Below are 16,561 nucleotides of genomic sequence, written 5' to 3'. Positions count from 1 at the left end.
TTTCCAGTGCCCGGCAATTACCGGCAAGGCTAGTGCCGAACTTGCAATGAGACCCAGTGTGTCCATCTTTCCCATCTACCTGGCATGCTGATCAGGATGTTTGTTTGCATGTATGAGGTAACGAGTGCTCAGAATATGGGCAGTCCTGTGAGTGTGCTGCTTTCCCTAGTTTGTCCACCTCTGAAGCCTGAAAGTAGATGCATGCAGGCTTGACATGCAGCCACCTTTGCACCGGACTGGCAGATGAACTTAACTGATATGCTGTTAAATCTCAGTTACCAGTTTAATGGTATCCACTACACAATAATTGCTCATTTTAATATAGCCGATATGATAGTTCAGTGGGTTGAGCGCTCACTGCTGCGATGTGTGTGTGATCTGCAGGTTCGAATCCCAGCAAGACCATCTCAGCCTTTCGTCCTTCTTAGGTCGATAAAGGAGTACCAACACAGGCTGGGTGATATGGTATGCATATTTGTTCTATAAAAAAGTGCTTAAGCTTAAGTGCTATACAATAACATATTATCATTTGGCCTTGGACGTCTGCTTGCATTCACAGTAATTTGACAATATGGATTTGACACACACAGAAATTAATTATACGTATGGTGATCCATTCTCGTATGAAATGTAGATCACATTAGTGAAATCATAACTATATTTTTCGTAGTGTACTTCGGAACAATGCTATTTTATGCCACTTCCTATTTTGTCAAGGGGTGAAAGGTCGTGCTTCATCGCTTCGTGAATGTCCCTTTGGGGTGGGGGTCAAAATCACTTCCTGTGATGTAATCAGAGCTCAAGGGTCGTGAGGCAAGGGGTGGGCCACTTTTTTGAGGCGATGGGTGGGCCACTTTTTTGGGTGTCTGGGCCTATTTCTTGTCCCTGTCCGACCCTGGTTGGTGCGAGGGGAAAAGAGGTCAACCGGATATTCCTGTACTGAGGGGGAGGAATGGTGTGTTGATCACAGAGCCTCGAGAGATTCTGGAGGAATTCAAGCAGTTTTATGAGAATTTATATGCAGCTCGAGGACAGATTGATCCAGAACATATGCAGGCCTTGGTAGTAGATGCAGGAGTTGCTTGTTTGGATGAGGGTGCTAAGGACAAATTGGGGGGGAGGCCCAATTTTGGTTGAAGAGATTTTGAAGGCAATTAGGGCGTTGCCAACCTCTAAGGCTCCGGGTTCCGACAGGATCATGTCGGGTTCCTATAAAGAATTTGCATGATATTTACTTCAGGTGTGGCAGGAGGTGCTACAGGTTGGGACGCTACCTCAGACGATGCAGGAAGGTGTTATCACGTTGCCTTGGAGTGCGCCTCCTATAGGCCGATCTCCCCAGTTAATCTGGATACAAAAATATTTGCCAAAATCCTTGCTGACCGGCTGCTTCTGTTCCTTTCATCTATAGTACATATTGACCAGTCTGGTTTTATTCATGGGCACTGTACCGCACTGAATTTGAGGAGGTGGTTTGCTGTTCAAGCGGGTGGTTTGCTGTTCTAGCGCAGATAGACCCTGATGTGCATGCTGTGGGGGCATTATTTCTTTATTGTGTTTTGGTTCACATATACAAAGAGATGAAAACCTTTCACAAATGATAGAAGTCAGTAATACAAAAATGATAATACGAAGAAACAAGAAAAAAAAACACATTACATACATTACATAATAAAAGAAATACATTCTTTCATAGTCTAAACAAAAATGTATTATGTCAAGTAACGTATCACAAATTACATCCATGTACAACTTTTGCATCCAACTCACAATCAGCTGGTTAGTGGCAAAGAGAGGAAGTGCAAAAGGAGGCGTACAGTCACACTCCTACATCTTTTAAGTTTAGCCGCTCAAGCATTTTGGAAATTATTCCCAGCAGTCCACAAAAAGCCAATATCAGGCTCTGTAAATCACCTCCCATCAAACTCGACGAAAAGGGTGCATTTCCTACAGCCAGGCCCAAGTTTTTAACTCTAGCTTCCCTTAAAGCACAGTACAACCCATCACCAGATGTTTCATGGTTTCTCTTAAATCAGTACTACCACAAAGCCTACAGTTTTTGTTGCGTGGCTCAGCCACCCAGCAACGCACTCTCTCCAGTTTGGGAAACTGATTTAAACGAAAGTGCAAGTAGAGGTTTCTCTTTTTTGGGCAGGGAAATATAAAGTATTTTGACAAATGTTACCTTTTGTGATTCAGCATTGCATATTCTTTATATAGAGTATAAGTAGGCAGCCCCACACTGGTTTCAGCCCAGTCCTACTGAAAGAATATTTTTTTTTTTTTTTTACACGAGCTGGATTAATAGCCAGTTCTTCTTTGGAGGACAGGAAGGTATACATTTCTTCCTTTATTTTAGTGATGGTAATATCTGAAGTACGCGTTTGGTCTCTTCCCCATCCTTCGTAGAGCGATTGGGGAAGCGGATTTAACAATTTAGCGTAATTAGATAAATTCCTCCATTTAGCTTTTGTTGCCAAGGAAACAAGCCCAAACTCGTGCCTTACCACAGAATTGGGAACTGAATTTACCAGTCCTAAGGTCTTCCAAAACATACCCTGTGTAGAGTTTCGTTTTTTTCCCCCAAATCGCTTAGGACGATATCTAATCCATATAGTATTGTTGGTACTACTTGCATCAAGTAGAACTGGATTAGAGGTTTGAGGGAAAAGAAGCATAACTGGGAATATAACTTTTAATTTTCGCCAGAAGCAAGCTATATTTTGCATTAATGAGTTGAAACCCTGATTGCTTGGAAGTTGTGTTGGAGACTTCATAACCCAGATAGGTGAGGCAATTTACTATCCCGAGACATTCATCGCTCACACGCCAGATCAAAGTTTTTCAACTGCGCTTTGTGGAGAATCTTAGAACTCATGATTTAGAACCGTTCACTTATGTTGTTTTCAACTGCATAAGTATAGAATAGAGTATGTTTTTTCTGCAGCCCTATTGGGTTAAGATCAAAGAGGACAATATCATCCGCAAAAGCTATCCAGTCCAGTGCCACCATACCGAATCCGACTGGATTTGTGGGACCACCCTCCCATATCTGCGGTATAAAGATTGCATAGGGCAGGGGCTAAAACACAGCCCTGCCTTAGTCCGACAAATGTATGGACAGAGGCCGTCATTGAGCCCTCTGTATCCTGTTGGTACGACGTCCTTTTGTCGCGGGATGTTTTTTTCAATGGTTTTTTTAACGCAATTTTTTCTCTCAGAAAAACCCATATCATTTTTTTGTAAAACGGGTAGGGTATCGTAGCCCCAAAGACATACTTTGTCTGTCTGCAGCCCTGATTCATCCAACAAAAATTGCTCTTCTTTCCCTGAAATTGCTCCTCCTTTTCTGGCAATGAATATGTATCAGTGAGGTATGATTCCCACATCTGTGCCTCTATGTAGCACTCCCCCGCTATGCAAGGTTTTTTTATTTGTGGCATCTCCCAGTTTGGACCAAACGTTAGACACATCATTGCCTATTAGTGTCTCAATCATCACCTGATTTCTCTTAATGTATGTCTCTCGACGGATCAATTTGAGGGACCTTTTGTGCTCAAGTATTATTTTTTTAACATCCACATAGGAAATTTGTGTGAAGTTTTCCCTTTATAGCTAGTTTAAGTACCAGTATCTTAATGGCCTTTGCCTTCTATGGGGGCATTATTGGACATAGAAAAAGCTGTCGATCCGGTAGTGTCGAAGTATCCGTTTGTGGTACTGGAAAGGATCGGGCTCCCACCCCACTATATTGAGAGTGTTAGGATTTTATATTCAGGCGTAACAGCGTGGATTGGACTTTTTGGTAGGTGCTCGTAATTTTTCCTTTGGGGGCGTGGTACATGGCAGGGATGTCTGTTGTCCCTGCTGCTGTTTGCAGTGGCCATGCAGCCGTTGGCAGTTCGATTACTGTTGTTGCATAGGCATAGGGGGTTGGCATTCGGAGGGATCAGGGAATTGATTTCCTTGTCTGCCATGATGTGATCCTATATGTGAAGGACCCTGACAAGAATATGAAACCTCTGTCAGGAGGTTCAATCTTTTGGCAACATATCTGGTTTGCGAGTTAATTGGTCCAAGTCTATATTGTTTCCCCTGAACAAAGTGAGAAAAAGCTTCACATCAAATATCTAGAAGTTGAGATTAGCAGGGCGCGGCCACAACTCTTGAGGGATAATCACAGAGTTTACCTGGAGTTGTTGCGGAAAGAGGTGGGCTACGCTCCCTGCCTCCCTAATGGAGAAGGTGGCTATTATTAAAATGGTGATTCTCCCTAAATGATTGTATTTATTTCTAAACATTCCAGTCGGGCCTGGGTTGCAATTCTTTAAGGATTTACGGACATTGCTTCTGAAGATGGCGTGGGGCCCAAACACCCCTAGAATTCGGTGGGAAGTACCGACTGGTTCTTAGGAACAGGGGAGCCTGAATGTACTTCATATGGAACTCTTATCTGGCAGCTCAGGTCTCATTTGTGTCATACTGGATGCCGGGTTTGCCGCCATATCCTCATGTGTGGGTAGATAGGCAATTGGTAAGGCCCTATTCCTTGCAGGGCACTCTGGTATCAATGAAGGTCTCGGACAGCTGCTTGTTCTATCTCGTTTCTTGCACTGTTCACGTATGGTGCGGTCTGTGTTGAAAACTGCGGGTGCAATGCCCGTACACACCAGTGTTAGACGAATTGTCTTCAGTATGCCGTTTTACAAACAGGTTGAAAACACAAACACTGGAATATAAGGCAGCTTGTACTAAAATGTATGGCGACTTACCCATAACGCTGGCGCATGCCATCACAGAAGGCAGTCCCCTCGAGTCACCGGTGCAGTTTCCATCATGTCGGTCAGCATTCAGGAAAGAAGGGGGTGGGACTTCTTCGAATTATCGAAATGCGTGGGCGGACCCACGCAGGCGCTTCCCCATCCAAAAGGATGATGTGCACCTAACCCTCCATTCATACACACAGCCCTCACAACTCCTCCCACCGCCCCGGCTGCCCCACAAAATCCAGCAGCACACTGCTCCTCTCACTGCCTCTCACCCCGACTCCTCCCAGCAAAGCCTTCCCACTCATTTCAGCCACTCCCAGCGCAGAAAACCAAACCCTCATTAACTATCTCTCCTCAACATGCCTCTCACACGCAAGCAGAAAATGTACCACAGTCTCAGGCACCCTACACACTGCACAATCTCTCGACTCACGCTTCCCCACTCGAAACAGACCATCTTTCAGCCCCACATGCCCTATCCTCAACCGGTTCAGCATCACCTTCTCCCTCCTCCTCCATTCCAGTTTCCCTGCATCCACCTTCACAGACACTTTCTCTCGGACACCAAACATCCACCTGCCCTTCACCCCACTCTACCACCTCTCCTGCCACTCATCCATAACCCGCTTCACCACCACAGCCTTCACCTCATCCACGCTCAAAGGTATCCTCACATCAACCGCTCCTCTCCTCATGCCTTCACCCGCTGCCAAATCCACCAATTCATTACCCAAAATGCCACTGTGACTGGGGACCCACGCCAACTCCAGATCCATCCCCCCACGCACACACCGATCAATCTTCCTCCTGATGTCCAAAATCACATCCTTCCTATCACCATCCCCTGCCACAATCGCCTGCAACCCACTCAATGAATCCGAGAACACCACCACCTTCTCATACCCCAACTCGCACACCCTATCAATCGCCAATGCAATCGCCACCAACTCAGCCATACAAATCGATACGTCATTCGTCAGTCGCCCCACTTTATACTCCCCAGTGCTTTCCAGATAAAACGCCATACCCACTCTCCCAGACACAGGATCCTTCGAACCATCAGTGAACACCTTACATCCTTCCTTCCCTGCCACATACGCCTGACCCAAAGCCTTGATCTCACCCCGCAAACCCGCTTCTTCGACACCACACTTGCCAACTCTAAACACACCTTTGGAGACCCCATCATCCACATTGGCCATCTCACCAAATCCGTACCCGTCACAGCCAACAACTCGCCCACACCCCACTGCACCCCCTTCTCCCACATGTGAAACCCCAAGGTGCCCCCCTTCTTCCTCCACCGGTCCCTATAATAGTCAAACCTCCAATTATACAGCAAACATTCACGCACCGGATGAGCCACACTCTTCGCACTGCACTTCACCCACCACCTCATATTCAACACATCCCTTCTCAACCCCAACGGCATCTCTCCCACAAGCACCTGAACCGCATTCACTGGAGAGGACCTCATCACACCCGAACACACCCTCAATGCCCTCGCCTGCACCCTATCCAACCGCAGCTTCTGACTCGCTGTGAAACCTACTGCCACCTGACATCCAAAATCCATCACACTCAAAATCAGCCCCTTATACAACATTCGTAGACACTTCTGCTGCGCACCCCACTCTTTCCCAGACACCGCCAGCAACAAATTCAACCTACGTTTACACTTGTCCACCACACCATCCACCTGCGAATTCCAATTCAACTTCCTATTGAAAATCACCCCAACTACCGAACCTCTTCCATGCTCTTCACCCTCACACCTTTCAGAACCAGGTCAACTCCTGTTGCACCCTTCTCCTCGAGAAAACCATACTCACACTTTTTTCCACAGACACCGAAAAGCCCCATTTCCCACACCACTCCTCCATACGCACTATTGCAGCCGACTCTGCACCAACAAGAAACTTCGCCCTCTTACCCATACCACACCATCATCTGCAAAGAAATCCACCCGACACCCGATTCCCGCCAAAGCCCGAATCAACCCATCCATCATCACATTAAACAGCATCGCACTAATCACACTCCCCTGCGGCGTTCCATTCTCCATCTTCAAAACCTCAGACAGCACCCCCTCACTCTCACCTGAAAGGACCTATCAGCCAAAAACGCCCTAATCCATCGAAACATCCTCCCCTTCACACCCATCTCCAACAGTCTCACCAACAACCCACTCCTCCACACCATATCATATGCCTTCTCCAAATCCAAAAAGAACGCTCCCACCAATTCCCCCTCACACAATGCCTCTTCCACACCAGTCACCAACCTCACTAACGGATCTGCCACCGACCGATTCCTCCTGAACCCACTCTGAAAATCACTCAAACACCCATTCGACTCCAAATAAAACTCCAATCGCTCAACCACCATCCATTCCATTACCTTACATAGCACAACAGTCAGCGCAATCGGCCTATACGACTTACACTCCGTAGGAACCTTGCCACCCTTCAGAATCGCCACCACAATTGCTCTCTTCCACAGCCTAGGCAAAACTCCACTCTTTTAGATCTTATTGAACAATGCCAACACCTCCAACTTACATTCCACTGGCAAATTCTCCAAAAACACATACATAATCCCATCAACCCCTGGACTAGACCACTTCCCCTTCCGAATCGCCCCATCCAACTCCTCCATAGAAAACGGAACCTCATACTGCTCCTCCCAAGGCCCAACATCTGCCAACAACTCACGCACCTCCTCCTCAACCACATCCATACTAAGCCTCACTGCCTTAGGAAAATTCCCTGAACTGTGCACCCCCGCAAAATACCCCCAACAAATTTGCCTTCTCCCCATCCTCACCGACCACCTCCTCCCCTTTCAACAACACAGACACACCACCCTGCGGCCTCATCAAACCGGACATCCGGTTGAACTGTTTCCAAACCTCACCCACACCAGAATCACTCCCCAGGGACCCACAATAGCCCCTCCAGTAACCACGCTTCCTCTCTCTAATCACCCTCTGCACCACCGCCTTAGCCTTCTTATATGGCAACAAATCCACCAACATTCCCGATCTCACCGCCCTGGCCCTAGCCTTCTTACGCGCCGCCAAAGCCTGCGAACATTCCACCGACCACCAAGGAACCTCGACCTTCCCACCCTTCCCCTTCTCAATCTCCGGAACTGCCACCACATACGCTGCTCTCATTCCCTGCACCAGATGCTCATTCCATTCATCCACCCCCCATCCCTACCCCGAGGAACAATCAATTCCCGACACACTCCCTTATACACCTCCCAATCAGCTTTCCTAAAATTCAACCGACTCCCAAACATCCGGGATCTGACCCCTACTTCACCCCTCACAGTCACCAGAATGCCTGAATGGTCGCTCCCCATATCTCCTTCCACACGCACCTCCCACTCACATTCACCCGCAATCGATGCAGACACCAAGGTCAGATCTAAACACGACAACTTCCCAGTCCTCACATCCAACCTGAACCATCATTCTGCAAAAACAGACACAACTCATCCGCCATGCCCTCAAGCAGTTCCCCATTCGCATCCGTCTGATCACTACCCCACAATGTATTGGCACTGTTAAAATCTCCACACCAAACACAAGGTCCCGCATGTCCCCTAATCACTCCAGACAACACGCCCACCTCAACCACCTCACACGGATTATAATAATTCAACACCAATACTTCCGACCCCCCTACCTGAATCCCCGCCCGGACTGCCTCCACTGCTCCATCTAACACAATCTCCCTCGCAACCAACCCCTTCCGGATTGCCAAAGTGACACACCCCACCCCTTTCCCCACCAGCCTATCCTTACGAAACAACTCAAAACCCGGAATCACAAACCTCAGATCACCCCTTAACCACGTATCCTGAATACAAACTACATCAACATTCAATTCCCCACACAACACCGCTTTCATCTCCTGCCCATTCCTCAACGAACACATGGCGTTCAACTGCAAAATCCTCAGGCCGACACCCCACTCTGTTTCTGCACTTTAGTAACCATCCTGAACACATCCCGTTCCAACACATCCACAACACTCAAAAACCTCCTCCCCGCTTCCACCACTCCTTTCGTAAGATCCGACATACTGACAGACAAATTCCCCTGAACCAGCTCCAGCACACTCACCATAAAGCACATAAACTCAATTTTCGGGACAACCACCATTTCCACGCCTTTCACCTCACCCACCATACTCTTCCTTCCCACAGTCTCATCCACCACCGTCTCCCTCCCACACACCTCACTCACCACCCGTACCGGATTCACCTTTGCCACAGCCTCCGCATAAGACAAACCTTCCGCCACCCTCACCTGCACCACCTCTCTTGCCACCCTGTGGCTCTCACACCCCCTAAACACAGTAGAGTGCCCTCCCCCACAATTCACACACTTCTCCGGGGTCTCCACCTTGCATTCCTTAATATTGTGATCTCCTCCACACCTCCCACAATGCCTCTCATTCCTGCACACTCTTGCCACATGTCCAAACTGCTGACACTAATAACACCTCAAAGGCATCGCCACAAACTTTCACACAGAACCTCTGATAACCCATCTCCACCACCTCCAGGCACTCCGTTCTCGCAAACCTCACTGCCACAGTCATAGACACCACATCCCCATGTGCATCTCTCCTCCACAACCTCCACGCCTCCACCACCCCCACACCCGCCAGCTGTTCCTCCACCTCAGACATATTCACAGACACTGGCACTCCATACAGCACCCCCCTTACACGACACCACTTTGGTCAAACACTGGCACCGCATGCCTACCCAGACAGCGTACCTCCAGAATCTTAGCCTTACTACCAGCATCCGTCCCCTCCACCAACAACCGGCCCCCAGCCACCACTAGCACCCGAGTAACATCCCCCACAGCCGCCTTCACCCATCCAGCAATCACCATCGGATTTTCCCCCAGAAACGTCTTCTCGCGATTATCAGGCTTCAACACCATGTTCCACACACTGTCACACTGCATCTTCTCCTCCCCAGACACACCGCTCCCTGAGGCTTCCAGCCCCTCCAAAGCGCACTTTTCCTGGACCCTCGACCCAGAGTTGCCCCGGTCCAGCCCCCCTCCATCATCCCTCTGTGGAGACCTGCTACGAACTCGCCCCTCACTTCCCTCCTTCCCCCCCTCCACAGATGTAGATTTCACAGTCAGCGTCCTCCCTCTCTTCTCCCCCTTCTTCACCCCCCCTTCTCAGCCTTCTCACTCCCCTTTGATTTCCTCCCCATCTCCTCCATGCACACTCACCCCCTGCACCCGCCTGGAGAGTCCGCTCCGCCTCCTCGAGCCCAGCACCCTCCATCCAGACACCGCTCCGGCCTGCCCGAGTCCGCCTCATCAACGTACATCACCCGGAAACCCCCTCACCAGCCTAGTGGGGGTGGAACTTGGGGGGCTTATCAAGCTTCCTCAGTGTAGTGAGCCCTGATTGGACTAGGGGACTCCAGCCCCTATTTAAGGCAAACAGCGAAGAGGGACTAACGGACACTTCTCCCTTCTTTTTCAGAAGAGAGACGGAGGCGAAGAAGAAGCTATAGCATTCCATTGGGCTTATGAGGATTAGTTCCAGATTTGTGCCATATCCTCTAAGAAGCCCAATACTTAAATAATTTTGGACTACATTATGGTCAATTCAGATCCTGGCATTTTCTTTTCATTCCTTAAAGTCAATGAAGACCCAATTTATTTTAAGAGCAAAACCTGTCCAGAGTGCTCCTTCACAATGGGATTGCCCAGCTTTGGCATCTTTATGGGGCAGGTGGCGGAACAGACGGGGAGAATGGTGTACCATGTTGTAGCTCTAGAAATTGATTGCTGTTTGATTGGATGGCTCCCTGGGCTGCCTAAAAGGGGGGGGGTGTGGGAGAGTGTATCAATTTGCATGATCCTGGCTGCCAGATGTATGGCTGCGGGACTTAGGATGGTGCTGTGATGTGGAGCATGATTACTGTGGCTTGTTGCAGAGAGCCTCTTGACCAGGGGACATATGGGGCCCTGTACGTTCCTTTCTGGCCACCAGAGAGGCTTCTAATATTGCAGCAGAAGGGGGGGGCATGATAGACCAGGGGGTTGCCTGGACAGATTGATCGCGGGATAAAATAATAATACAAAAATATCTAATTCCCAAGACAACTGAAACTTTTCCTGGTTAGAGGCATGGCAAATTATGAGGCAGCGACCAAACAGCATAGGCCTTCCGAAGAGGTGCAACTCTTCACAGTGCCAAGAAAACCCTTTAGAAATAGTTTCATGGGCAATGAGAATATGCATGTAACATATGGGTACTGATACAGGTATCTTTGCCGCTCACTCAGTGAAAGGTGCTGTTACTTTGAAGGCCTTCGGGCTCGTGGCCGACTTGGTGAACATACTAACGGCAGCAGACTGGTCAAACAAGTCAGTATTAAAAGGTTTTTACTTTAAACCCATCGACCAGATGGCCTTGTTTGTGATATGTTTTAAAAGAGACTAATACAAGCCCGGTGGTGGCACTTAAGCTGCTGTGTGGTACGCATCCTCGTCCCTGAAAACTACAAAAGGGGGCGTTTTTGAAGGGTAAACCACAGAGGTCTGCATCCGCGAAATCCTAAGGGAAATCCAAAGGGCTGGTTTTTGTATACTCCAAGCTGGCACCTATTAAGGGCTTTCACATACTGTGATGGCAAAGTCGTGGTCGGCCTTCACAGGCCCCAGGTGATTCCCCAAATCTGTTTCTTTCAATTCTTTTCCTTTTATTACTGGGCTGGGGCCAGTGCTCCAGACACAATGTTGAGGTGGGAGTCTTTTACTCCCTATTTTTGAAAGTTGGGAGTAAAATGATTTTCTAGGGAGTAAAAACACGAGTCCAATTCCCAATGGAAGTATTTTATAGACGAGTAAACATACAACTGTAAAACAAATATTTTTGTGAGAACTATGTATGTGTATTTGCACCAAGTTATTCATGCATATTAAAAGATACATTTGAATTATTGTATTATTATAGTTGTTTCTTAGTGAGGTACTACATGAACTACTGGTCCAAACACATCCATGGAACTTTTTGGGTGAAAGCAATAACCAACTCATGTGTCCATTTCCATTGGACTCTTTGCCTATTTTTAGGAAGTAAATGTCGCTGATACACCCCTTATCTGTAGAACTGGCTGGGTCAGACAAGTGTTAAGGGAGGGTGCTAATGTCCCTCTTCTCTGTGAAGTCGCAGCTCACCAGAGGCCATTAGCATTCCAAAGTTTCTCATTCTGTTTATACTCAACAGAGAAAACCTCCACCACATAAACCTGTTTTTTTTTAAAGTACTAATGCTGACTGCGATGCGTCTAATTGTTGACATCTAAACTGTGTGTTTACAATGCATTGCGTGCTTGCACATTCTATTCCCAAGATGCTTGTGTGAAACATTACCTTCTATGTTGTGAATATAATAAGGCAGTCAGTATACCGAGATGTATGGTGGTCTATTGGAACTGGAAGGTACGACATTATTCAAGTAGAAGGGTGGTGCAATTATTTTACTGACTCCTTGATTTCCGGAATAAGGGGTGTTGAAAATGAACGTTGAAAAACAAGAAAAGGGGGCGTTTAAAAAAAAAGTGTAGACGAGCATAGGCACAACTTTAGACAGAGTACCACCACTGGGAATACAAGCTTCTGGTCTTCAAATATAAACAGACTTGCAATACTAACTGGAAATTCATGATTCTATTAAAGACACAGTGAAGGATTATTCTGCCCATGAAATTACGCATTAAAAGTGGTCAATTAAGCAGTAGCTAGTGCACGTGATCGAAAGGGCCAGGCAATCGCTCATTCGCTATATAATGTGATTGGAGGAGCCCAGCACGTGTGCAGCTAAAATAGGGCAAGGAAGTGGTACTACAATTCCTCCCACGGTCATTGAGAAATGTAGAGTTCCCGTTGTGTGTTGCTCGAGTAATACGTAAAGAAAGGGACGCATAATGCTTCATCTCCATGTCCTTAATGCAATAATAACTTTCTTTATCGTTAGAATAATAGACACATTTGTACTCTAAACTGACATTTGTACGGTGAACTATTCGTGGTGTGATTATTTATTGGCACTTGACTTTGAAATAGTCATCTACGAGAACGTTTTCTGGAACATACTTTAGGCGGGAGACTCCCAATTCTTCAATTGAAAATGTTGCTAATGTTTACTTTATCCCTCCTAAAATAATGGTAAACCTAATGCAAAGGGCTGGCGACTGGAAGTGTCCCAACCCAACATGTGAAAATATGAACTTTTCTTGGCGAAATGAGTGCAACCAGTGCAAGACATCCAAACCTGATGGACCAGGACCTGGAGGACCACACATGGGTGGTGGGTTTGATGATCGGCGAGGTGGTGGTAGAGGTGGTTTTGACCGAGGTGGCTTTAGAGGCAGAGGTGGAGACCTAGGTGGATTTCAATGTATCCATTAAGTTTTCATTTTCACACAATATACATTCATAGATTTCGATTCTATGCCTTTGTTAATCGTGTAGAGTTTTATTGGGAAGCACCTACTTGGTGATAATAGCACAATAGTAAAGGAGGGGTTTATTGCAAAAAAACAAAAAAAAAAAAAACATTCTCCTTGCAAAATCTCCCTCCCAGGTACTCCGGAATGTTGGTATGTATGTGGTAACATTTTTGACTTATAATGCACAAATATTCAATTGCGCTGCCGCTCTCGCCCACGTAGTGCACCCCGTCTGCTGGCAACCTTCCCCAAATGCTCAGATCACCTGTGTGAGGAGATCCTCTCCCCGCCCCGTTACCTACATATCATCTGGACTCCCTCTCGCTTTAGGACATTGCCCCACGCCTGCAGACTAATTCACCTCAATGATCTTGATAAATCGGGGGAACACCGGGTTCCTGGTGACTGCGATGAGCGGCACGTTGGGAAAGACCTCCGGTACCATGAGCGGAGTGAGGGCGGTCATGGTGGGCGCCGAGTAAGCTTCTCCCCCCTCTTCGCCTCCGCTGCTCTCCGAGCCGCTGTCCCCATCGGTCAGGGGGCAGGCACGAACCCAAGAGGTGTGCAGGTACCGACGAGGCGGAAAGCAAGAGACGCTTGCTCCCTGTGACTGGAGGATCCATGCCCGGCGTGAAGGGGCCAGAGGCGGCTGGACAGTGCAGGTCGTGAGGGCACGGAGCCCAATACCGATTCTCGTTCTGAAGTTGCTGCAAAACCTCAGGTACCCGGCCATGCTGAATGAGTTTGCTGCTGTCAGGCAGGGGGCGGGCACGGAGCTGAGGTCACTGCCCGGCACTCTGCGTGCACCCCCTCGACAGATGCAGCTACCGAAGAGGTCCTAGAAACTGACAACGATTGAATGAAACACCATTTTTGATGACATGCGACATAAATGGCTGATAATTTTACATGATTGAACAAAAAAATACACACAGTTACCCTTTTTAAAAGAAATGTGCAAAATGTGTCCTCTTCCTAAATTGGAGGGTGTTCAGCGGGAATAATTATGACAATGGTTGCTGCTTACCAGAGACACGGAAAAATAGATCTGTACCTTTTTTTCATTTTAACAGTGTCCACAGAATGCCAAATAGAAGCCTTCAAAGATGGCAGCTGTGACGTCCATTTTTGCTATCTGTCAGAAACATCCTATACGTGCTTACTGAGCATGCGTAGTGTCTTTGCGCATGCTCAGTAAGTCATTACAGGGTAGGATTTTCTGACAGTATGGATGTACTCTTTCTTACTTTTAAACACATAAATCGTTAGACTGAACAACAGATATAGATGTTTTGTCGTGCTCTATATAAATTCAGTGTGTATTGCGAGGGTTTTGTGCTAAATCACATACATCAGCGGTGGACCCCATGGATTGTGTAACGGTGGACCCCATGGATTGTGTAATGATTCAGGTAGGCACGTAGGCGGGGTTAACAAGAGGTTCAACCAACAACTCAATAGAATATGGAACCTTGGACATAAGTAAACAATCCAAGGTTCCACTAAACACTTCCCCCCCCCCATGGAAACAAAACAAGAAACCATTAACATCAACATACCACTATGACACAAAAGAAACAACAACAGCAATAACATTAACCTACCACTATGGCACAAAGTAACAGCATGCTACCACACCCACACAGTAACCAGACACACCTTCAACCAGACTGTTACCGGCCACTCCTGGGTTAAGTGGTTAACCCCTGTCGGCGGAGTCACTGACGTGAGAGTTGGGGAACGGGGAGTTCTGGGTAAGGCACGAGAAGCGCCAATAAGTATTTGTAACAGGAAGAATAAAGATGTGTATATGAATCCCTCCGTGTGCGTGTCTTCCTTTGGCCTAGTTACAGGCAACACAGACCCACCTTTGACCAACTCATCACCCCTCCCAGAACCCCAATGTACATAATCCTTTAACTTGCCGGGAGGTAACCTGATAGTCATGGGCCGAACCCGCGCAGCACCTTCCTTGGGTTGGGCTCCTTCTTGAACAGGGACGGAACTCCCCTTGGTTTGGGACACTATTTGATCCCCACGGTATGGGGAAATGCACTCTGTCTGCCTGGACGGAACATCCCCCTCTGCCCCACCGCTGTCCTCACCTCTCACCCTCATCTCTGGCTGCTAGGACGATAGATCAAAAGAAACACCAGCAACCTCATCAAGGATCACATTTTTGGAATCAGCCTTTCCCCTTAGAACTGTAATTCTCCTATTGCTAAGCCTTGAACCATCATCCAACACTATGTATCCTGTGCCTACCTTCACCACAACATGGGGATCCATGTACACGCAGGCACCTTTCAGCACAATTTGAGGATTTCGCACACGCACGTGATCACCCAACTGACACCATGAGGGGTTTCCTTTCCCGCTGCCCCACACTCACCTTTTCTTGACGTAACCGCACCCTTTCCAGAACCTTAACCATGTCCACCTTGCAATCCTCAATTTGAGACCAGGTTTCCGGCCCCTCATGAGCTGAAAAGGGCAATAACCCGTAACCACCGACGGTGTGTGTCTAAGCCAACAACGCCTCCGACAACAACTTCATCCAACACAAACCATTAGCCATCGCCAACTGTATCGCTCCCTTGACAAACGGTTCATGCTGTCCACTAATCCGTTCACGGACGGATTATAAAGTGCAGTTTTCTGATACCCGATTCCCAACTTGTTCAAATACTACTGCATGCATCCCGCCACAAACTGCACTCCATTATCAGTTACAATACTAGCCAGCACACCTTCCCTGTCAAAAACCTTGTTGGGAAACGATACGATTTTTCCAGCAGTGGCTGTTGCCAATGCTGTGGCCTCCACCCAGCGTGAAGTATAGTCAACCAAGAACACAACAAATCTTAACTCTCTGCCCAAAATAGCCATGGGACTCACAATGTCAATAGCTAATTTCGACCACACCTCCTCTGGAATTTCAACGGGATACACCGGCTGTGCCCGGAGTACCTTACTTTTGTCACTAACAGCACATGCTGCACAATCTCTTACAACTGTTTCCACTTCCTTGTCCAGCATGCCCAAATATCATTGAGTGAGCCCCAATTGCCTCACTTTGTTGAGTTTCGATGCTACCTAATACCTATATCGCCTATATCTACCATGTACCAGTATCCCCTTAGGTATCTGTATCCCATATATACCACTATCCATCCTGTCGCTATATATATATGTATGTCGCTATGTTCGTCCCCACTGTCCTGCTCACTGATATCCACCATATCACACCACTATGCTTACTCTCTGCTATACACCATCATTCA

General features: G+C 47.5%; 1 protein-coding gene across 1 annotated transcript in view; it reads right to left on the bottom strand.

Annotated features, from left to right (window-relative positions):
* The window catches only part of LONP1 (lon peptidase 1, mitochondrial), a 1,004,634-nt gene extending 990,515 nt beyond the window's left edge, over positions 1–14,119 (bottom strand). The window contains exon 1 of the mRNA XM_069649597.1: positions 13,639–14,119. Within this exon, the coding sequence (XP_069505698.1) occupies positions 13,639–14,010 (372 nt within the window). The 5' untranslated portion in view covers positions 14,011–14,119. The remainder of the gene's footprint in view (positions 1–13,638) is intronic.
* Positions 14,120–16,561: the final 2,442 nt, after the last annotated feature.

Source organism: Ambystoma mexicanum, chromosome 1p (assembly GCF_040938575.1).
Source record: "Ambystoma mexicanum isolate Mex_15411 chromosome 1p, UKY_AmexF1_1, whole genome shotgun sequence".
NCBI classification, from domain to species: domain Eukaryota; kingdom Metazoa; phylum Chordata; class Amphibia; order Caudata; family Ambystomatidae; genus Ambystoma; species Ambystoma mexicanum.
Note: the sequence above shows the minus strand (reverse complement) of the source record. Positions and strands in the feature narration are given on the sequence as shown.